This window comes from Perognathus longimembris, chromosome 1 (genome assembly GCF_023159225.1).
Source record: "Perognathus longimembris pacificus isolate PPM17 chromosome 1, ASM2315922v1, whole genome shotgun sequence".
NCBI classification, from domain to species: domain Eukaryota; kingdom Metazoa; phylum Chordata; class Mammalia; order Rodentia; family Heteromyidae; genus Perognathus; species Perognathus longimembris.
The window spans coordinates 144,140,656-144,165,339 of NC_063161.1; the positions used below are offsets into that span (position 1 = coordinate 144,140,656).

The following is a 24,684-nucleotide window of genomic DNA, read 5'->3' on the forward strand; positions in this document are numbered from 1 at the left end:
CAGAGCCTCATTTCAGAAGCAGATACTCACTCCACTAGAGAGTGTCATCATTCATGTGATTTGGTTTTCTCATCTTTAAAATAGAGAGATTGGGGGGCTGGGGATATAGCCTAGTGGCAAGAGTGCCTGCCTCGGATACATGAGGCCCTAAGTTCGATTCCCCAGCACCACATATACAGAAAACGGCCAGAAGTGGCGCTGTGGCTCAAGTGGCAGAGTGCTAGCCTTGAGCGGGAAGAAGCCAGGGGACGGTGCTCAGGCCCTGAGTCCAAGGCCCAGGACTGGCCAAAAAAAAAAAAAAAAAAAAAAAAATAGAGAGATTGGACTGGACAATAATTGTATTTTTAATATATTTTAAAATAGAAATAGTGCATATGCTTTCCCTTTCTTTTTAAATTTTTTAACAGACCATTTGTTTTCATTTCATAATGTATCTTAGATATTATTCTATATCAGTGAATAGGGCTTCATCATTCTTGTTTGTGGCTATGAAGTATTCCATTTCACAGGAATAGACTAACTTGTTTAATCAGTGTCCTAAGGAAAAGCATTTTGATAGTGTTTTGCTATTACAGTCTACCTTGAGTAACTTTGTATATTTAAGAATTCACAGCTGGTGCTGGTGGCTCAGAGCCTGTAATCCTAGCTACTCAGCCCAGGCAGAGAAGTCTGTGAAACTCTTACCTCTGATAGACTACTATGAAAAAGCCAGAAGTAGTGCTGTGGCTCAAGTGGTAGAGCACCAGCCTTGAGCACAAAGAGGCTCAGGAACAATGCCTAGGCCCAGAGTTTAAGCCCCAGGATGGGCAAAAATAAAAGAATTTACTATGTGTCAATATATCTGTAGGATAAATACTTACAAGCTTGAGTCAAAGGTTATCTATGCATTAGAGGGATAACTGACCTATAAAACTTGAATTTCTAATGAGCAGGGAAAGAGATGAAAAATATCATTTTATTCATAATATCTCTTAATTTTTTTCTCAATCTTATTAGAGAGTAAGTTTGAAGAAAAGGCTGAATTGTTAACTTCATCAAAACTATGTTCTTTGCAGACTGCACCAACGTCATCTGCACCATGAGTCCTATGGACTTTGCTTGTGCTTTTCACTGTGACCTTCAAGAGCTCATGTGTAAAGTGATTATTATAAACTAAGAGAACATGGATCTCTCAACTATATTTAGCAGTGTTTACCAAGTAGAGCATTGAAAGATTCACTTTTGATTACAACCCATATAAGAAAAGAAAATTTAAAGATTAACAGAAGAGCCTAGTATTTGTCTGTCCAGTGATTTTACTACCTTCCCAGGTGCTTTAATGATGAGATGTGTGAGAACTCTGTGAACTGTGTGATACCATCACCATCACTTGCCTTTGTGGGATCAATAAAACAAGTCAGACTTGAATCCCACGTGCCTTCCAACCAACCCACCAACTTTCCCTCCTTTCACCACCTTCATTCTCCTAAGAGCCATTAAGCTATTTATGATACTTGCTCTGTTCAGTGGCAGGTTTGGTCCCAGCTTCTATCCTTTTTGTCTCTGAGCTTCCTGTGACCCTTGGGACACAAGGACTTTTTGCTTTGCTATGCTCTTAAGTGCCATATCCTTCTTCTCATCACTGCTTGACTGGCATACCTTTCAGCCCTACCCCCATGTGTGTAGAATATGATTCTGGAAAGGAAGATAGACCCACGTAACTATCATGAAGAGGAGTTAATGTCTCTATATGTGTGAATGCACACACATATAGTTCAGGCTCTCACTGTCATTCTTGGAGCCACAGTTAAAAATTTGACACCAGTAACTTACACTTGTAACCCTAACTACTCAGGAGACTGAAATCTGTGAGTTGCAGTTTAAAACTGGCCCTGGCAGGAAAGACTGAGAGACTCTTACCTCCAATTAACCATCAAAAAACAAAAAAGCAGAAGTGGAACTGTGGCTCAAGTGGTGGAGCATCTGCTTGAGTGATATAGCTAAGGAACAGTGCCTAGACCCTGAGGTCAAGCCTCGGTACAAGCAGGAAAAACAATTTTTGTTTTTGAAAATTACTTGTTTTTCTGGGTATGAATATAGTCATACTGAGTTACAACATCAATTCAAACATAGGAATCCAATTCCAACATGTGCCCTTTCATTGCCACAAATCTTATTTTATGTATAAGCAATCTTAAAGATCAAGGTAAACATTCAATAAAGAACTTTACAACTGAATGCAGCTCTATATTTGCTTAGTGCTGTTTTCTGTTTTTAGAATAAACTTTGTCTTTGAACTGTGTTTTATGTGCTCATATCAGTGGAATAACCCTGACAAATTCCAAAACAGTGGCTAAACAGGACTCCTACTGAACTACAGCTCCTGTAAGTTATAGAGAACCGAGTTTTGGATCCTAACACACAGAAACCAGCCATGAAAAGAGTTTCTTTCCTTCATTATGCATGTTGTTTCTGCAACATTACAGTATGTGGTACTATGGCATAGCTAATAATTATTACTATTTTTTTTGAGACCAAGTCTCACTGTGTAGCCCAGGCCAGGCTTAAATTGATAATCTTCCTCCCTCACCCTCCCAAGTGCTAGCATTATAAGCTTGAATGACTATGCTTGGTGTATTACTTTTAAGAAACTAGAATGGGGCTGGGAATATGGCCTAGCGGCAAGAATGCTTGCCTCCTATACATGAAGCCCTGGGCTCAATTCCTCAGCACCACATATACAGAAAACGGCCAGCAGTGGTGCTGTGGCGCAAGTGGCAGAGTGCTAGCCTTGAGCAAAAAGAACCCAGGGACAGTGCTCAGGCCCTGGGTTCAAGCCCCAGGACTGGCCAAAAAAAAAAAAAAAAGAAGAAGAAAAGAAAAAAAAAAGAAAGTAGAATGTCGCAAAGAAAAGATGGACAGACAATAGACTAATATATCATATTTCTGGGGCTGGGGATATGGCCCAGTGGCAAGAGAGCTTGTCTCGTATACATGAGGCCCTGGGTTCGATTCCCCAGCACCACATATACAGAAAACGGCCACAAGTGGCGCTGTGGCTCAAGTGGCAGAGTGCTAGCCTTGAGCTAAAGGAAGCCAGGGACAGTGCTCAGGCCCTGAGTCCAAGGCCCAGGACTGGCCAAAAAAAAAAAAAAAAAATATATATATATATATATATATCATATTTCTGTTTCATAATAGAATTTTGAACTCATCTCTTTTCCTTCCCAAAATCCTAGTTAAATTGTCATAGAAATATAATAAGAAAAGTCATCGTAGCTTGGTGCTGGTGGCTCACGCCTGTAATCCTAGCTACTCAGGAAACTGACATCTGAGGATCATGGTTCTATGGCAACCTAGACAGAAAAGTCTGTGAAACGTTTATCTCCAGTAAATTACCCCCCAAAAGCCATAAGTGTTTCTTTGGCTCAGGTTATGGTAGAGTGCTAACTTGATGCTCTGGGACAGCACCCAAGCCCTGAGTTCAAGCCCTAAGGCTAGCCAGAAAAAAAACATCTTCCCCAATCAGCAAATAGGAAGGTAGAAACATAGGGATTTATTCTACCAGAATTAAATTGAAGAAAATGGGTGAGCATATGATCAACTTAGGTGAAATAAAGATAAGTGGGTAGAATTTGCCAGTACACTCTAAGAACCCCCAGACTGAAAATAGGGAGAAAGAGTTGGCTATGGGATAGTTGGTGGATAATAAATCAAAAGATTTGGGAAATTCTACCTATGTTGAGTTTAGAGAGAAAGGTCAGTTAAGAAGTGATAGCACTGAAGCTTCATGGGAGAATTTACCATGTGTGGAGGCTGGGCTTAAGTAAAGGTTGAAATGAGCATTGTCTTGGTGTAGATGGTGCAGGTGATATTTTGCCCCTCCTCCCAGGAAACTGTAACTCAGTGAGCTCCTGATTATAACTTTAAAAAAGTCCTATGAGATAGGTTACTTTTATTATCCATATTTTAGTGCTGAGGCACAGAGGTATTAAGTAATTTGCCCAGAGGCTCACAACCGTTGAAGTACAGTTTTATGGTTAGAGGGATGGTCCCTGTCTATTTGGAGAGTGGCTGTACCAAAGAAAGGGGAAATGCCATCTCTGCCACAGCTTCCTTCTCCTGTTTTTTCTTGTTTGTTGTTATTTTGTTTTGGGAGTTTTTGTTGCTTATGGTGGGCTATTCAGGATCTCAAACCAAATCCATCTCAAAAATGGAGTTGTTGGTTAGGGACAGATTGATGAACTTAGAGCAAATCTTAATTTCATTAATTATGTTGAGAATTATACCAGTTTCTTAATGTAGAGGGAATTAAAAGTCTTGGCATATTTGTAATTGTGAGACTGTTTTAAGGGATTAGAAGGGGTGCGGGGTGGAAGTGAGAAGAGATGGTTAGAGGGTGAACAAGACAAAATACACTGCATCTATGAATAACAATGGCAGAAGGAAGCTCACTGAGAGCTGCAGAATAATTCGGGGTGGTGAGGATGGGAGAAGGGAGTCTATCTGATTAATGTACTATAGATGCCTGAGTGTAATACCATGGTGAAACCCTTTTAAAATGTGAATGGCAGGAATGTAAAACAAGTCCTATCTGAGGTGTGGCTGCTAGCAGAAGTGGAAGGGTAAATATGGACAAAATACTTTATGGACATGTTTGAAAATGGAGCAGTGAGACTTGTTGAGAATGGTTTAGGAAGCAAGGAGGGGGAATAAGGGACAGTGATGGGGTGAGTGACACACCCCATGCACAGCTAATAACAAAAACGTGTGGGAAGCTGGGTGCAGCTGGCTCATGTCTGTAATCCTAGCTACTCAGGAGGCTGAGATCTGAGGGTCACATTCAAAGCAAGCCCCAGCAGGAAAGTCCATAAGACTCTTATCTCCAATTAACCATTAGAAAACCAGAAGTGGTACTGTGGCTCAAAGTGGTAGAAAGCTAACCTTGAACAGAAAAGCTCAAGGCCAGTGCCCAGGCAGAGTTCAAGTACCACAACTGACAAAAGGGGGTTGGGGAACAGTGCATTTATTATTTTACTTATATCTATTCAAACCCTGACTTTTAAACTTAATATCAAAAAGTAAAACTATAGAAAATACACTAATTCCTCCCTTCATATGGGACTGAAAGATTTTACTCAAATTGATTTTTTTTAATGTCTTTCAAATCACAAAGCAATCCAGTGTTAAATGCAGTGCTAGCCCAGAAGGTTATTCAGTGATAGTGTGTGTGAAGTGCTTTAGCACTGTGTCCTTGCTAGAATCTCAAAGTAAGTGCATGCTTACTTCAGTTCTTGGTTAATCTTGGCTTTCTTTTCTTCTTTTCCTTTTTTGTTTGGTTTTTCTTTTAAGTTCTCACTTGTGAAACATCCACATCTTAGATTCTGTGTGTAGCATTCGCCCCCTTTACCCAATGGATGGTTGAAATTGAAACTACAAGTAGTATCAGCCCTATGCATGGTCACCTGTGGTAACATTGAGGTTATAGACACAGAGGTAAATGCCAGCAATAATAAAACTGGACAATTACAGCAATATGTGAAATCAAAGTTAGGTGGTTATAGCCTGCCCCCCACTTCTCTTTTTCTCCAAGAATGTCTTTTAGTGTATTGTATTCACCCCTTAAACCACAGAAAGTGTAATTATAACTAAGGAAGCATTGTCTGTGTTGTGCATCTGTGTAATCAGAACTGTGGTTCTCAAGTTTCACGGTGGGTAAGAATTTTTGTATTGCTTGATAAACATCTAAATACCTAAATTTTGAGGCTCCACTCATGATATAGACTGGGATCCATTATTTTCCTTCCCCCCTTCTTCCCTTCCTTCCTTTCTTCCTTCCTGTCTGTCTTTTTTTCCCTCCCTTTCTTTCTTTCTTTTTTTCTTTTTTTTTTGCCAGTCCTGGGCTTGGACTCAGGGCCTGAGCACTGTCCCTGGCTTCTTTTTGCTCAAGGCTAGCACTCTGCCACTTGAGCCACAGCGCCACTTCTGGCTATAGAAATATGTGGTGTTGGGGAATCAAACCCAGGGCTTCATGTATAATAGGCAAGCACTCTTGCTACTAGGCCACGTTCCCAGCCCCCTTTCTTTCTTTTTAATACAAGGTCTTGCTATGTAGCAAGACTGGCCAAATATTCTCAGTCCTCTTAACTGTTGCCTCCCTAGTGCTAGGATTACAGCATGAAGTACCACACCTGTTCCATATTGTTATTTTTAGTCACACATCCTTGATGATTCTGATCTAGGTTGTTCTTGGACTATACTTTGAAAATACCTGAGATAGGAGGAGAGTACTTAGCATTTATTGTTTGCTATACATTATTATACTATACAGCTGCTTTCATATGCATATTTACATTTAATATTTATAATGTGAGGTTTTATTATCCCAGTTTTATGTGTTCATATTGTTCCCACAAACTTTTAATACTTGTTCTGAGTTTCAAAGATGGCCTACAAAAGACTCCAGAAACAACGAGGGCATTTGCTGTTTCTGTTTTGGCAAGGTGCCAGTCAGAGGAGATGAAGGTGGTGAGTTGGAAAGTACTAGATGTCTGAAATGTGTTTGTTAAGTAAATCTTAAGTCTTGTGAAATGTTAGAATGCCATAAAGCATATCAGTTCATTCAGAGTGCATTTAGAAAAGGCAAGTGTATGTTGGCTTTTTGTTGAAATTATTATACATACACAAACTTTTCTGAATATGTGCTAAGGATGTACATTTCATTCCCCTAACTAAGGAAACTGACCAGAAAAGTTAGATTACCTAATGTAGTAGAAACACCAGGCCCACAACTAAAACTTCTGCGCTTAATATTCTTTCCAGCTGTAATCTATACAGATATTAAAGTAGGCTCCATCTCAGGTGCTGCCTGTGAGTTATCCAGAAAAGTTTTGAGCCAATGGTTGGAAATACCTAGAAGCTATTTGTTTTGTTGTTGTTTTGTTTTTCAGTACTGAGGTTTGAACTTAGGGCCTTAGGCTTCCTAGGCAGGCACTTTATTCACTGAGCCATGTTCTCAGCCCTCTTTGCTTTAGTTATTTTTCAGGTAGGTTCTTGTGATTTTACCTAGGCCGGCTTGGGACCCTGGTCCTCCTCTGATTGCCTTCTGCACAGCTTGGATTACAGGCATGAACCACTATGCCTGGTGTATTTGTGGAGATGGGGTGGGGGTGGGGGGCCCTCACCAACGTTGTTGCTCAGGCTGGCCTTAAACTATAATTCCTCCTGATATCTGCCTCCTGAGTATATGTGTGAGCCCCCATGCTTGGCCTCTGGAAACATTTTTAGTTGTCACTTTTGTGGTCAGAGGTTAGGAATACTATTAAGCATTCTACAGTACAGCAGAGTTATCCAGCTTAAAACATCAAAAATGCTGAGTCTGAGACAATGTCTTACTCAAAGAACTTAGCACAATGAAAATGCACTAGAATCCAGACTGTGGACTCAGCCTGGTACATTTTCCCCTGGCTTTGAAGCAGAGCATTCAAATCTGGAGTTATGTAAATCCTACCCCAGTCACATTGTGAAGGAGGGATGAGTGAGAGTGGGGTTTGCTTTATATCTGTTGAAGGGTCCAAGTCTGATACAGATTGTGTGGTGTAGCACAAGTGTGTTAAACACTTGCTGTGTACAGTACACGCTGCTCTTCCTGCTCCTCTTGAAGCTCAGCCTACCTTCTCTTATTTATTTACTGAGCTAGCAAGATTTGAATCATCCGTGCAAGTGCTGTTGAAATCAATTTAACCTCCCATTGCCGTCCTTATGAACCATGGGACTTTTATAAGAAATGTCACTGAGAGACTGAATTAGAATTCTGCAGAGCAGGACTTGAATACCATCAGACTGCAAACTAACAGTTGTCTGGAAGCTTAACTCTCACCTGCAAAGAGCGCTGTATGACTTAAGCTGCTCTTACTGTCAAGGAATAGCTCTAACTAGCACTTGCATAGCATTCTTTGGTTTTGTCTTTCAAGCCATATTATAACCCAGAAATTAGATGGCTTTTATTCTCTAATGTTTTAACAGGTGGCATTAGCCCATGGGAGTGTAAGGGTTTGTTCTTTCCTTCTACAAATCAGCCTCACAGAAGAACATGTGCAGGAAACACTATGAAGGAAGAACAACTAAAGACTGAGCCAATGTTTTAATACCTCATTTAAAACAGCTGCTAGATGCCAGTGGCCCATACCTGTAGTGCTAGCTCCTTGGAAGGCAGAGATCAGGAGGATTATTGCCATTCTTGGCCAACCTGGGAGAAAAGTTTGTATGTCTTCTTCTCAACTGATAGCTGACTGGCATACACCTTTCATCCTAGCTACATTGAAGGCTGAGATTGGAATAATTGAAGTTCCAGGAAAGAAAAGTCCTTGAAACTCCAACTCATTGGAAGAAAGTGGGCATGGTGATACGTATCTGTCACCCCAATTAGGACAGGGTGCCTAAAATAGGCATATCACAATCCAGGTGCACATCTGGGCAGGAAGTAAGATCTTATCTCAAAAACAACCAGTACAAAAAAGGCTGGAGGGGCTGGGGATATGGCCTAGTGGCAAGAGTGCCTGCCTCATATACATGAGGCCCTGGGTTCAATTCCCCAGCACCACATATACAGAAAATGGCCAGAAGTGGCGCTATGGCTCAAGTGGCAGAGTGCTAGCCTTGAGCAAAAAGAAGCCAGGGACAGTGCTCAGGCCCTGAGTCCAAGCCCCAGGACTGGACAAAAAAAAAGGCTGGAGGTGTGACTCTGTAGTACAGAGCCTGCCCAGCAAGTACAGTGCACTGAGTTGAAACCTTAGTACTGCAAAAAACAAAAACAAAAAGCTTAAGGCTGATTGTGAAACTCCCTGCTGTTACCCTTGACATTTGTCTCTCTACCATTGGGTCAGCATGATTACAGACAGATACAGATTTATTTTATTACAGACAGGTACAGATTTATTTTTATTCCTAAAATCATTTTAGGACATTGGGTAAGCTCTAGCCCCAGTTGTAATAATTGGGAAAGGTACGATGTGTTGTAGATGTTTAAAGATCTTAGAACTAGCCTTGGACAACGTGGAGGACTTGTTGCATTAGAAGTTGGAAAGATGGGCATTCCAGGCTGAAGAAACAATGTGAGGAGAAGAAACAAGTGTGGGATGTGTCTGATGAGTCTAGAAACCTTCCTTATCAGGTTGGTGTGGCTGGAACACAGTGTTCATGTTGGCAGAAAGGTAGGTTGGGTTCCTTGCTTTAAAGATTGGTGATTTCAAACCAAGGAGGTTGGTTAATAGACAAAAGAGAGGCCAATAGGCAGTGGGATTTTTCTGAGCAGATAGAGTCATGCCAGGGGTCTATAAGAGTTGTCATGGGTGGGTCATATAGAATGGACAGAGAACATGAGCCACCAGGAAAACTCATAACAGAGCTCCTGATGGTGAAAAACAGAGATTAGCTGAATAAATCTCCTGTTACTGGGGATTTGGAAAAGAGGCAGAGTTGTGACATTCATGATGTTGAGTAGAAAGTAAGACAGGTTTAGTGGACAATAAAGTCTAGGTAAAAAGTGAGGAAACACAGGTTCTGGCAGAGTTTTCTCCAAGCTCTCCAAATACAGCTTTGAACAGGTAGCTTGATCTCTCTGTGCTGTGGTTCCATTTTAGAAGGAAAATATATTGTGAAGAGAAAAATAAAATAAGATAATAGAGTTGGCTTTATAGGAAGGATGTGTCCTTGTTTCTTTTGTTTTATTTGTTCAGGTTTTTATGTTTATTTTATCTTAAACTTTGCCTCATGAGTAGCTAGAATTACAAGCACGAACCACTGGTACAGGCCACTAAGTTACATTTCACTATTCTATGTACAACAATTGAATCATTTCAAGCCCATCAGATATAATTATGTAACACCGTAAACACATTAAGGTGGTAGAGGAAATTGAGGTTTGCCTGGTATATCATTAAAACATTAAAGAATTTGTCTGTCTTATGTCTACGTTTTCAAGGGAAGCAAGTAGAAAAAAAACTCGTTTCTAAAAACACTTGTTGTAATCTATTTACCATGTGTAGAGTATGAGGAAATGTGGACGATCCAGAGATAAATTAGACAGGGAGAAAGAGACATCCTGTTCTGGAAACCAAATGGAAAAATGTGGAATTAAGTTTTAGTTCTGGTTAGAACTCAATTAATCACATAGTTGTTTTTCAGATAAGGAAATTTAAGCCCAATTAAATGTTTGCCATCCATGTCTCTTTCATGTTTAAACACGTTTGTTTTCTTTATTTTGTTGCTTATTTGGTAGTGGTGTTGTCCTTTCATGTTTGTCCAGAAGATATAAGTGACATAGGGATTGGATGGTGGACATTTGACGAATGAAGCTTGACGTTAGCATTGAAAATGATAGCCCTTGATGGCTATGGAATTCCTCATGTAATCAGCAACTCTGGATTTGTCTTGCCCTGACAGGCTTCTTGCCTCCTTGGCTCAGTCTGAGCATCTTAATAAGGTACAATGATGTGGACAGATGACGTTTACATGGAGGATGACTTCAAACCAGTATCTAGAAATCAATTGGTTGAGGGTTTGGGTGTTTTTTGTTTTTGGGGTTTTTTTTTTGTCATATTTAAAAAAAAAAAAAGAGTTGCCATTCAGAATCAAATCCCAGGATTGCTTTCTCTTTCCACAGACACAATTAGAGAATGATTTTCAGAGCAGCTCCTAAATTCCTGTCCTTGCTTAGCTAAGAGCTTCCAAGTGAAAGAGCTACTCCCACTAATTTATAGTTGTTGTTTTATTATAAGATCTTGTCAATCCATGCAGCATTTCTTGTTTGCCTACATTATTGGCCAATTATAAATGAAGGTCCTTGAAGTTTTAAGTGTGATTGTTTGATGTATTTTGCCCTTTATATGTCTAGCTGGTTGGTTACCTTTGATGCAGCCCATGAGTCTGAGACTTATGAGTAATTCAGTCACATAAATTCTGTGTGAAAAGCACCAATATGCACCTCTATGCAAATTATTTGAAGTAATGCTCACTTTGGTAGCTGTTGAAGAAAGAGAAATTAACATAATTATTAAAACTCTGAAAATCACTAAATTCTTAACCATTTCCATTACTATCTTAGTCCAACTAGTGCTATGAAGAAAAGTGAAATTTTGTAGTATTATTTTAATTTTCAACAGAAGCAAAAAGCCAGAACTTAAATGGTGGTCATTGTTTTATTGAGGAATCTTTTTTTTTTTTAATATTCCTTTTATTCAATTTCTTTCTTTCTTTCTTTTTTTTTTTTTTTTTTTTTTTTTTTTTTGCCAGTCCTGGGGCTTGGACTCAAGGCCTGAGCACTGTCCCTGGCTTCTTTTTGCTCAAGGCTAGCACTCTGCCACTTGAGCCACAGCGCCACTTCTGGCCATTTTCTGTATATGTGGTGCTGGGGAATTGAACCCAGGGCCTCATGTATACGAGGCAAGCGCTCTTGCCACTAGGCCATATCCCCAGCCCCTTATTGGGGAACCTTATAAAAGATTTTTAAAATAAGTATCTTATTTTTCTGTGTGGTAGAGATAATGTGATGGTAAAGAGTTTCTGGAGAAAAAAATATTTTTTTTTGAAACAGCATCTCCCTACATAGCCCAAGCTGGCCTGGAACTCGTGCTTCTCCTGCCTTAGCCTCCTGAGAGCTAGGATAACAGGAAAGTCTACCATGCCTGGCTCTAATTTTAGGAAATCATTCTCCTTAGTTATGACTGCCTACTCTATCAGTTTCTAGCATTTGCCAGACTTACTCTGGGGAGATGCGTATACCTGAGGATGTGTATCACTTTTTATTGTTGACTTGGCCTATTTTCTCACCTTCACTAGTCATTTTACTTTTTTTCTTTTCTTTTTTTTTTTTTCTAGTCCTAGAGCTTGAACTCGGGGCCTAGGTAGCTGTCCCTGAGCTTTCAGGTTCACTTCCTGCTTTTTTGGTGCCTAATTGGAGATAGAGGAGTCTCATTGACTTTTCTGCCCATGCTGGCTTCAAATCATGATCCTCAGATCTCAGCCTCCTGAATAGTTAGGATTATAGGCATGGGCCACTGGTGCCCGCTCATAGACTGATTTCTATGCCCTATTTATTACTTCATTAGATCAAAGTCTCCTCCTGATTCCTGTATCTCCTTCACTGCCCTCTCCACCAAAGGACAACTTAGATGTGGAATTCATAATACCATCAAGAGAATTTTAAAGTAGTCTATAGTCTGCTCTCAGAAGTGACTGTGAAAGAATTAGACCTTTGATACAAGGGAGTTTTGAACACTTTGAAGCCAAGCCAGGCCATTTCTTAGACTGTCTACTGACCCCGTACGGGTCATAAAAAGCAGGGCTAACCCAGTTAAACTGGTTACCTGATCATGAGGACATAGTTCATAAGCATGAATTATTCATGGTGGTATATTGTCTTTGACTTTAGATTTCCCATATCCATGCCCCCCAAAAGCTTATAAGCCACCACTCATAAGTAATCATTAGAAAAAGAGGGCAAGCAACCAGATAGATTTCTCTTTTTATATTTTTACAAAGACAAAAGGGAACATGAACCTACTCGTTTTAAGACTAGAAACCTCCCCTTATCGTAGAAGTCAAGAAAGGCTGTCTCCAGAATTGTCTGCGACTCCAGATCACAACTCTCTGAGCCAGGGAAGAGGCCATGTGGCAGATCTAGGAGTCTAATCTGCTTGGTCCCTCTTCGTTTTTTGTCCACCATTGTGTAAAACCAGGAAAATAAAAGAAAATTTGAAGTTTAGACTAAACCTGTTATAAATAATGTCAGTGTGAAAATCAAGAGTGGTCATGGATTTAGCCTTCTTGCTAATATTCTAACTTTTGTCCACATTCATGTTTATGTTTATAAAGAGGCTAAATTTTGCCTCAGGCCCACAAGTTAATCTTTTTGATGAGTTTTTACTAGGAAAGATAGGGAAGGAATAGGGAAAGGTTTTTTTTTTTAATAGTCTTCATATTTGGAAATAATTATTCTCCTGATTACAAGGCGTGCACATGCGTGTGTGTGTGTGTGTGTGTGTGTGTGTGTGTGTGTGTGTGTGTGTGTGTGTACTAACTAGGGCTTGATCTCAAGGCCTTGTGCTCTTGCTTGGACATTTCTGCTCAGGCTGGCTATGAACATGGAGCCTCAGATCTCAGCCTCCTAAATAACCAGGATTACAAGCAGAGCCAGTAGTACCTGGCTACAGGGACATTTTGGAAGCTTTTTGAGTAATACTGCACCATACCTACAAGATGAGGAAAAGGAAGAAATGGAAAGAAATGTGAAATTTGAATGTCTTACATTCATTGTACACTCTGCCATTTCTCGTATCTAACAGTACCCAAGACAGCAGGAACAAATTGGTATATGGCCAACTGTAAGAACCCAATTAAAGATAAGATAAATATACATTAGAAAGTAAATAGTGTAAAGCATTCCTAAGAAATAGACTTATTGACAATTATTTAAGTTTCTTAAAAAATTTTTTTCTGTGAGAACAGCAGACAATTTTCTGTTAAGTATTTTTTGTCTGTTATTATAATAAACATCCTCCCCTAAAAGAAATCCATTCAAGATATCCCAATTCTTGAGGTAAAAAACGAGAGAGAGAGGCAGAGAGAGAGAGAAAGATTCTGATTTTTTAAGGCAAAATGTTCTTACTATTCCTTTCACTTAATAAATGGAAATAATCTGTTCTTGTTCTACTCTGGTGAATATAAATGTATTTTACACAGCAAAGTATCCCATCACTTATTGGCAAAACAAAGGTGAGACATTCATTTATGCATCCTACATCCTACTCACAGTGCAACACTGCCAGTTATCAGTACTCTTTTGTGAAAAACTTAAGTTTCAGAATAGCAAAAGCAAAAGAAGTTCTAATTGTCAAATGTCCAGAAAGGAATTAATCTGAGTCTTCATCATCAAGACAGACCTCAGCATTTCTTAATGTTCCAACTGTATCTGCTCCCTGCTTCTTTTTCAGGAGAGATGCACAGTTGGCATTCATGGCCATGTCGGAGACCAGCTTCTTCTCATTGTTTCTTAAGTCTGTTCTCGCACCATTTGCCAGAAGCAACTGGACAGTGTCAGCATAGCCCTGCCAGGCAGCAGCATGCAAAGCTGTGTCCCCCAACTTGTTCTGCTGGTTCATTCAGTTCAGTATTGGACTGAGTAAATTGAACTTCCACCACATCTTTGTGAGCCCCGTGGCAGTACAAGGCAGTGCTCTAGCTTTGTCTAAGCTGTTCACGCCCACTCAGTTGTTCAAGCACTCTCTCAGCCAGCTCAGGTTGCCTCTTTTTGCAGCTTCATGCAAAGAATTGTCAGTGGATTCTGCCTGCTCAGCCAATAATTGCCTAGAATGAGCCCTGTCCTGCCTTTGCAGGTCCCTTTCCACCAATTTAGTATCATTCATGTCAGTTATATAGATAATATCACCTTTTTCAAAGTACAATTCATCTGGTGTTCTGGGTTCAGCCCTAAAGACTCTAACTTGCCTTAGTTTGACTGGTTTGGGAAGTGGCTTCCACATCTTGCTTCCTTAAGTGGCTAATTGAGACCATGCACACATAAAACATAACAATTATCCCTTTCAGCCAGAGTCCCCCCAAAAGGCTTTTTACCCAGTGTTCAGTGGTATGCCTCCCAGGACCCATGCCCAGCCTCACTGGAGAGAACTTATTGGCTATTTTATATGAACTCAGTTTCATATAAATCGATGCTTAATTTTTTGTGTTTGTGTGTGCCAGTCCTAGGGCTTGAACTCAAGGCCTGGGCACTGTCTCTGAGCTTCTTTGCTCAAGGCGGTCCTCTTACTTGGGCCACAGTGCCACTTGTGCCTGTTTTCTGGTTAATTGGAGGTAAGAATCTCTCAGACGTCAGCCTCCTGAGTATCTAGGATTACCATCAGCCACTCATGCCCAACTTGTGCTTGGTTTGTTAAAAGGAAAACTTCTAGGCCATTTCTTACTATGTTAAAGATCTGGGGGTGGGGGGGGGGCCTGGGAATGTGGCTTAGTGGTAGAGTGCTTACATAGCATGCATGAAGCCCTGGGTTCGATTCCCTAGCACCACATAAACAGAAATAGCTGGAAGTGGTGCTGTGGCTCAAGAGATAGAATGGGGAAAAAAACTTGGAAGCTTTCTCTGCTAGAAGAAGGGATTACCACATGCCTGCTGATAGCTACCTTCTGGTGTCAGGCAAGTCAGGATAGGCAAAAGAAGAGCTTGAAAGTGGGCTTTGCTAGGAGACAGAAAGCTAATATGTTGATTAGTGCCTTCTCCTACCAAGTTCACTCACTGGATTTTCCCTATTCAAGGTCTTTCTACTCTAACAATCCGCAAAATGATAATAGCTGCCTTGTCACATAGTTCACTAGATGCTTTATGTATATTACCTCACTTAATGCTCTCCATGTTCAACAGGCTAGAAGTCAGATCCAGAAGAGCTCAGCAACTTTCCTGGGTCAATCATAGTATCTTACAAATTCTTTGATGGATGCTTTCCTGTTAAGTTAGTTTTTCTGTGTAGTTAAGTTCTATTACTCCATTATCGAATGTAAAGTTGATTGGATCCCTCTTGGATTCTATTCAAACTAGTTTAACTTCACTAGCAAAGATGTAAATGAAAGTACAGTATTTCTAATCTTCTTGCCTAGTTTTATGAACTCAACATGATAATAAAATAGTATAATAACTCATGGATTGAACTGAAAAATAAAAAAATTCAGTTCAACATGAGTTATTTATTCAAGGGGTTTTTTGTTTTTAAATTTCTTCTTTACAAATGATCTGTAAACTTCATGAGGGGATAAAATGGTGGAGGCTTAGCCTAGAATTAGCACGTCTATAAAGTTCGTCTATCACTTGTCCTTACTCTTCTGCAAGTTCCTTTAAAAATCATTGCTTTACTATGGAGAACTTGGTTTCATAAAGGTACAGTCCAGCTACTTTGTGAACCTTGAGCCTGGTTCTCAGAAAGAGGCAAGGGTGGAGCTTAAATTGGAGTGAACAGTTCTTAGAGAGCAAGTCAAGTTGGCTCTAAAGTTCAGAGAAAGTTGAATAAGCCAAAGATAGAATAGCAAAGCCCATAATTACTCTGAAGTCAAACCTTCTCTTCAGATTACAGTATTGCTATGATCCTGGCCTTTGACTTGTTCTTATTTATATCAGTATTTATTTTATTCCTAGCTTGGGTTATTATAGATTGGAGCCATTGAAGTAAATGTGAAAAACAATGATGCTAGTTTACATCCTGTAAACAGAATTTCTATTGTACAGGAAATGGTGTAGGTCTGTTTGCTTGTTTTGGAAGTTGGGTTATTCATATTCACTCAATGAGACCAAAGGAAGATTTTTTTAGAAGAGGATCACAAAGGCTCAATAGCTATGTGCATATGATCATATAAAATGATGTTTATTGAAATGAACTCCAAGAAATGGAAACAAGGTTTTTTGTTATTTTGCTTTTTTTTTCTCTCCTTTGTTGCTGTTCTTTTTTATTTCTGTACCTTTTTTCTTGTAAGTTTATCTGTTTGGGGAAGGGTAAGGGGGAACACAGAAAAACTGGGAGAAAACAAGGAAGAAGTGGCATTGTTCCAAAAGAAATGTACTCATTGCCTGAATTATGTAACTGTAACCCCACTGTACATCACCTTTACAATAACAATTTTATAAAGTAAAGAAGTGTGGTGATTCAAATACATGTCTCTGAACAGCCAAGTAAGGAGAGAAAAAAGTACAGTCATTATGTGTTCTTGCATGTGTGTGATACTTTAGTTCAAGCTCAGGCCTTTTATGTATGCCATGCAAGAAGAGCCTTACCTATATAGGCTAAATAAATGCTCTGTTGCTGAATTACTGTCCAAGTCTGGACTAGGCTTTGAGTGAATATAAGGATTTATCAGGACTGATTTAAGTTTGAGCTCCAGTGTATGTGTGTATGTTAATTTCTACAAGATTTATTCCTTCCTATTCAGATATCATTGTAAGCCTTGCATACAATTCTATTACTGAAGTCCATTGTTGGTTGACAAGGAAAGCAAATAGATTCTCTTCCTGATCTATTTCCTAGGATGTTTGGATGTGAAATGTATCCTGCACAGGTGACACTCCAAAACAGGTGCATAATTTGAAAACTTTTCAAGTTTGAATATTTGATTCTTGAGTTACTGATATCTGAAGAGCATTTATAATGCATTGTCATTGAACAGCTTGTTCTCATTAGTACTACAAGGACTGAACAAATAGGAACTTCTGAGTCTTTGAAAATTGTGAATGGGAAGATTTCTGTGAAGTTCAAACAACAAAAATCGGGCTGGGGATATGGCCTAGTGGCAAGAGTGCTTGCCTCGTATACATGAGGCCCTGGGTTCAATTCCCCAGCACCACATATGCAGAAAATGGCCAGAAGTGGCGCTGTGGCTCAAGTGGCAGAGTGCTAGCCTTGAGCAAAAAGAAGCCAGGCACAGTGCTCAGGCCCTGAGTCCAAGCCCCAGGACTGGCCAAAAAAAAAAAAAAAAAAAAAAAAAACAAAAATCAAGGATACAACTCAAATAATTTGTGGTGGTGCTATGTTTTTACTTTTTTAAACAATACTAATACCTCAGATTGAAAATTATGACTGTTCCATTTCTCCTAGCTTTTATCCTTGAAACTCTTGAAAGATAGATCATGTTTGGCCACTTCTGTGTCTTTCTTAGTCTCTTACAACAGAAGGCACTTAGTTAAATATTCACTGCCTCTATGGAATGAAATTACTCTTTATTCTTTTCTAATGTTATTATCGTCCAACCTTGCATTGGAAGAGAAAAAAATCTATGACTTGTATTATAGTTTCTTTATGTGGATGTGTTAGTTGTTCTGACTTCACTTCATTTGCTTGGCTTAAAAACATAGTTTGCGATCACTCAGATATCAATAACCTCCCCAGTGCATTATCATTTCCTCTTTGTTTGAAAACTGCTGCCCATTTACACATTGATCACTGTGTAGCCCAAGCTGTTCTTTTAACTCTTACTCTCCTTCAGCCTCTAAGCTGCAAGCTCTCTAATTCTTTTTATTCTATTATTTAATGTTTACAGTAAAACCTTTCATGGACAAAAATATTAATAGTACCAGATTGGCTAGTTCTTTAATTTTCAAATAGTGTGGTATCTGGCATGAAAGTTATTGAAATTCAAACTTTGTTTGTGTCTAACTGATGTTTTGCTGTATCCTTAACTGGAAATAAGCATCTTTGATAAGCCATAGAATCATGGAGTAGTTGAAGAGGAAAAAATAGATTGCTAAATATTTGTGTTCTTGAGTTAGATACATGGCTTCCTGTTCCTGGAAGCTTCCTATCTAAAGTGGCCTTAGTCAAAAACAGTGGCTCATGCCTATAATTCTAGCTGCTAGAGATCAGGAGGTTTGCATCTCGAGGCAGCTGGGCAAAAAGTTCACAAGGCTTGCTTCTCAACCAATAGCTGAGATGGTGATGCATTCCTGTCATCCAGCTACATAGAAGCCTCAGGTCAGGTAGCTTGTAGTTTCATGCCAGCCTGGGCAAAAAGGTTTGAGAGATTCCCTGTAATAGAAGAAGCTGGGTGTGGTAGTGTTCACCTCAACTCAGCTATGGTGGGAGGCATGAAATAGGAGTGTTGTCTAGGCAAGGGCCTGGATAGAAAAGCAGAACCCTATCTCAAAAAATAAACATTGTGGAAAAGTGCTAGCAGCATGGCTAAGAAGTACAGTGCCTGTCTAGCAAATGTAAGGCCCTGAGTTCAAATCTCAGTTCCAAATAAACAAATGTTTTTCCTACCTCTTAGTAATACTGCCACATTACCATGTTTATTTCACTTCACAGCACTGATCATATTATGAAGTTGCTCTATTTACTTCATAGTTTCTCTTACTAGGCACCTTGTTTGTATTCACTGTTAAATTACTAGTTCTTAGACCCGTAATAATAGCTTCGTTGAATAAAAAATTCTTCATTGAATGAATAATGAAAAACATACTTAGGCTTATGAACAGGAATACCTATTTTTTGTTCTTTCTTTTGAGACAGTCTTGTTATGTACCCCAAACTAACCTTGAACTCACTATGTAACCCAGGATGGCCTCTTAACTCTTCATCCTCCTGCCTGAGCCTTCCAAGTGGATGGGATTGCCAGTATGCACCACTACATCCATATCCTAGTTCAATTTTCTAAAGCTACTCTTTCTTCCACAAATTAAAAGTTGAGAAATGTATAAGCAGATTCTGTGAATACCTCCCTCTCTATCCACACCTCAACTTTCCACTCCCTGCCCCCAACTCCAGCTGGAGGAGTTATTGCTCCATAGTCTATGTCCCAGGCCAACTTTTGCAATAAAGTATTGATGTACTAGTAAAGATACGAGGTTGATGGGGCTGGGGATATGGCCTAGTGGCAAGAGTGCTTGCCTCCTGTACATGAGGCCCTGGGTTCGATTCCCCAGCACCACATATACAGAAAATGGCCAGAAGTGGCGCTGTGGCTCAAGTGGCAGAGCACTAGCCTTGAGCAAGAAGAAGCCAGGGACAGTGCTCGGGCCTTGAGTCCAAGCCCCAGGACTGGCCAAAAAAAAAAAAAAAGATATAAGGTTGAATACACACTGTCTAGACTTAATTTAATATAGAATATCCAATTTATACCTTGCTTTTCACGTTCTTGACTCACATATCCTGGCAGGATTGAAATTATACCTGAAGTCTGAGCACATTACTTGCCCAGGGCAGCAATAGACCTTTTTCAAATTTCAATTAGCTGGAGCTAGTTGTCCTGTAAGTCACAATGCAATCTGAATATCCTGACTAAATACAGGCCATCCCAATTAGGTGAATTATCTGAAGTACTGGCTTTTTATCTACTGACATTTATTATTAGAAAGCCTTAGAGAAATTAGATTGCCTTAATTGTATCCATTGGTACATTATTACATATGATCTTTTTCCTACAACCCATCCTCTTTATCTCATATTCATATTTGAACTCATTTATGTATCTTACAGGAGCAATTTGGCAGAATGAGGGAGGGTTACTTATCTGAAGCCCTATTATAAATCCTCTGTCCTCATTTCCAAAAGTGATCCCTATTGGCCCACATTACTTCTCTTTCCATCTGTACATTATAAACAAAATAAATTAAGTAAAGATGCTAGCAGATCCTTTATTCACTGGGTAAAATTCTGTATAGAAAACTATTTACCAAGACCTATTTTTATACCGTATATGTTCTTGATACATTGTATATTGTATATATGTCTACCTGACCTAGAGAAGGGAAAGAAAAACAGGGCGTAAGATATCACAAGAAATGTACACACTGCCCTACTATGTAACTGTACCCTTTTTGCACAACACCTTGCAAAAAAATTTGTGTTCAATTATTAAATAAATTAAATTTTAAAAAAAGATCTATTTTTACATCCTTGTTATTTGTCATTCTTTTTCTTCAGAGACTCTCCTGCTTATTCTCATTTTTTTTCCTGGAAAAATGGATCATTCCCACCATATGGGGATGAACAATATGGACCACAACAGTACCATGCCCCCATCTCACCATCACCCAACCACTTCAGCCTCACACTCCCATGGTGGAGGAGACCACAACATGATGGTAAGTGTTGGAGGAGGGGCAGCACAGGCCCCTTCCCATTCACGTAGACAGTAGAAATAATGATACTGTTATTGCTGGAATCTTGTTATCTTTAAAGGTCAGCTTTCCAATGAAGTAAAACCAAAGTGTATTAAGGATAGACAGCTAGACAGACAGACCAATCAGTCGCTCAATCAGTACCTAGACAGGGTACCTCTAGACAAGTCAAGGAATTTGCCTATATTCATATGGTGAATTTGCTATGGAGTCACACCAGAACCATGGTTTCTAGGGTTCTTTGTTCTGTAGTTCCCTTCTTTGGAAGTTTGCCCTTTCCTGAATGAAGTTCTGGTCTTTATACTTCATATAAGAAAGAGAAAAAAGACACAAGGTGCTCTTAGGGGCACAGAGAGTACTCTTACTCAGTGCACATGATGGAAATCCTGAAATGAAGAAGAAAACGTTTACTTCCATGAATATCTCCCCTTAACATCTTATATAGACCTGTTGCCTTTAAACATGCCAAGCCTTTTTTCCTGAAATCCTCACTTAGAATCTGCAGTCATCTCTGACTTACCTTTGTGTTCTGGCAGCGTATGACCTTCCACTTTGACTTTGAGAATGTGGAACTATTATTTTCCGGTTTGGTGATCAACACACCTGGAGGTGAGTAATCTATAAATGGTGCTTGAAGGTAGTAGCAAGTTCATGAGACATGGTAACAAAAAGTTTGGCAAGCCATATCTATCTCTTTTTGTCATAATTATTGAATCATTATGGTCTTGATATATCACCATCATGATTCCTATTCCTTAACAGGAAGACAGGATATGTAATACTTACTTTGGTCCTCTGCTAAGTCTCCCTTAATTAATATGTATATGTTTTGGAGTGCTGAAAAATCATTTAAAAACCAGATTATTGCAATCCATTTCCTTTTATTCTTTTCCATAGTGTTTCCTTGTTCAATAAGGTATTGATCCTGGACCTAATAGTATAGTCACATTCATATACTACAAAGTAACTCCAGGTTAAAAAAGCACTGATCTAAGTGAGGTGAGGAGTGACATTATCCAAAAAGAAATGTACTCTTTACTTGACTTACAATGTCTCTGTACATCACCATTATAATAACAATAAAAAATTTTAAGATATGATCCAACTAGTGCCCAGCAAAAAACAACAACAAAACACTGTTCTAATATAGTCCTATTTTATTAATAAAATAAACCTCAAATGATTAAATGACCTTTACTGAATTACACAGAGCTAGGACAATGGTACCTTATAGCACTATCTGGACCATTGCTCTTTGTAGTATGTAAATTATGGTCCATGAAGTTCTTGGTTCTTAGCATAGAATTCTTTTTTTTGTTTTGTTTTGGTTTTTGCCAGTCCTGGGGCTTAAACTCAGGTCCTGAGCACTGTCCCTGACTTTTTTTTTGCTTAAGGCTAGCACTCTACCACTTGAGCCACAGCACCACTTCCAACTTTTTCTATATATATGGTGCTGAGGAATCGAACCCAGGGCTTCATGTATACGAGGCGAGCACTTTACCACTAGGCCATATTCTCAGCCAGAATTATTTTTCTTTTTTCTTTTTTTTTTTTTTTTGCCAGTCCTGGGCCTTGGACTCAGGGCCTGAGCACTGTCCCTGACTTCTTTTTGCTCAAGGCTAGCACTCTGCCACTTGAGCCACAGCGCCACTTCTGGCCGTTTTCTATATATGTGGTGCTGGGCAATCTAACCGAGGGCTTCATGTATATGAGGCAAGCACTCTTGCCACTAGGCCATATTCCCAGCCCCCAGCCAGAATTCTTTAAATTCAAATTGTCCAAGCTCAGTAGTCAGGTGGGCTGCCTTTGGAACCAGAAATACCTTACTTTGTTTTGAGAAATGGGGAGGAACATTTAGCTCAAGAAGTTTGTTAAATTAGAAGCATGAGTATGTTCTTATCATTGTCAACACTTCACATTGTAAAAGACTTAGCATGGAAATGCCTGTTCCTGTTATGTAGCCTAAGCTAGGCTCAAGCCTGTAATTGTACCTACTTTGGAGGCAGAGATGGGGGGACCATGGTAAGAGGCAGCCCAGGTAAAAAGAAATTTACAAGATTTTATCTCAGCCAATGTCTGGTGCTTGCCTGTTGTCACCAGCAACATGGGAAAGAACAAGGAGGAATACAGTCTAAGCATGAAGTGAAACCTTACCTCAAAAATAACCAAGGTAAAATGGGGCTGGAGACATGGCTCAAGATGGAGAATTCCTGCTTTCCATATACAGGCCCTGAGTCCAGTCTCTAGTATTAAGTTTAAAAGTAGCATTATTCTTCTTTTCATTATTCTACACTGTGTGCTTGAATGGAGCAGAGCTAGTTTAATGAAATTAGGCAACAAGATGAAAAGGTTATTGTTTAGATGAGTTTGTATATCTTAATCAGAAAGTAAATATATTCTTCAGCAGAGGTCATGGTTTTATAACTAAAAACATCTCACTTGTTCTATCTAACCAGGCAGTTAAAGGGTAACAATGCAAACATATTTTTAAAAAACCTAATGGCTGGAGGTGTGGCTGAAGTGGCAAACCACTTGCCTTAACAAGTGTGAGGCTCTGAGTTTAAACACTAGTACCACTAAAGGCAAAGCAAAACAAACCTACAAGCAAAACTTTATCTGTATTGTCTTTCTTGCTGAATTATACACTAATGATCTTGATAGTGCTACTATCTTTTCCTTCCCTACTTAGAGATGGCTGGAGCTTTTGTGGCTGTGTTTTTACTAGCAATGTTCTATGAAGGACTCAAGATAGCCCGAGAGAGTCTGCTGCGAAAGTCACAAGTTAGTATTCGCTACAATTCCATGCCTGTTCCTGGACCAAATGGAACCATCCTTATGGAGACACACAAAACTGTTGGGTAAGAAGCTAGAACAGATCTAGAGAAAATTTCTAGAGCCTTGGCTTCATTGTTCAGGAAAGCAGCTGTTTTATTAGTATCCCTCTTCCTGAATTCTATGCAGCCTCCAGTAAAACTGTCTGGAGATTTGGGATTGTGGGTTATGTTTATTCTGGGTTGTGTTTGTCACTTGGAAAGAAGATAAGGAACTTATATTTAAAAACATTTACATATATATTTATTTAAGAATTTCAGATCGAGGTATAAGAGACTGGCATAATGCAATCAGTTCCTTTCTGTAAAATGTTTTATCCGGCCAGATCAAACTTCATTTTATATATTTTGGTGTCAGTGTTCTAAGAAAATATTTGGATGATTATTACTTTTTCTATACATCAACAATTTTTTTTTAAATTTGGGATTTGTAGAAAAGTAAGTCTTTAGGGTTGGGAATGTGGCTCTGTTGTAGAGTGCTTGCCTGGCATGCATGAAGCTCCAGGCTCTATTCCTCACTATCACATAAACAGAAAAGGCCAGAGTGGCACTGTGGCTCAAGTGGTAGAGTGCTAGCCTTGAGCAAAAGCTCAGGGACAGTGCCCAGGCCCTGAGTTCCAGTCCCAGGACTGGCAAAAATATAAAAAATAAAAATGTAAGTCTTAATAGAAATATAGGTCTTGAACCTTAAGAAATCACAAAGACCAACATCTTGCTTTCAGGCAAACAATATTACTTATTCTCATTGTTCTGATGAGCTTATTATTGAGGCCAAAATGTATTGTTGAGTTACTCAAGAATGACATAGGAGATGAGCAGTCAGGTCTCCTGACCCCTAGTTAAGTCGTGTCTGCTGCAGCACCCAACTCTCAGTTTGAATTCCATTTCTATAGAATGTCAACTTTAAAAGTGTTCAGGCAAATCAGTGTGGGAGGACTTAGGGTTTCCCTTTCACAGCCAAAGTAGAGATGAGTCAAGATGACTTCACAGTTTCCTCTTCTCCCCCAAAAGGGCACCTACCTCCCCCTGATATAGCACCAAATATGGCCAATGCTTATAACCCTCATGGCCCCATGGTGCCTCACTTCAGGAGCTGCACATGAGTGCAGTGAGTCACCGGGTAGCTGCGAGGAGCCTAGTTGAGGCTGTGCTCATGGCTGCAGCTGCTTACCCCTTCTCCTGATCGGCACATGCTCAGACCCCTGT

General features: G+C 39.5%; 1 protein-coding gene and 1 pseudogene across 1 annotated transcript in view; one reads left to right on the plus strand and one right to left on the minus strand.

Moving 5' to 3' along the window:
* The window catches only part of Slc31a1 (solute carrier family 31 member 1), a 31,644-nt gene that overhangs the window by 5,461 nt on the left and 1,499 nt on the right, over nucleotides 1–24,684 (plus strand). The window contains exons 2-4 of the mRNA XM_048339664.1: nucleotides 20,451–20,611; nucleotides 21,184–21,256; nucleotides 23,337–23,505. Of these exons, the coding sequence (XP_048195621.1) occupies nucleotides 20,489–20,611; nucleotides 21,184–21,256; nucleotides 23,337–23,505 (365 nt within the window). The 5' untranslated portion in view covers nucleotides 20,451–20,488. The remainder of the gene's footprint in view (nucleotides 1–20,450; nucleotides 20,612–21,183; nucleotides 21,257–23,336; nucleotides 23,506–24,684) is intronic.
* Nucleotides 11,981–15,217, minus strand: LOC125346780 (annotated as a pseudogene).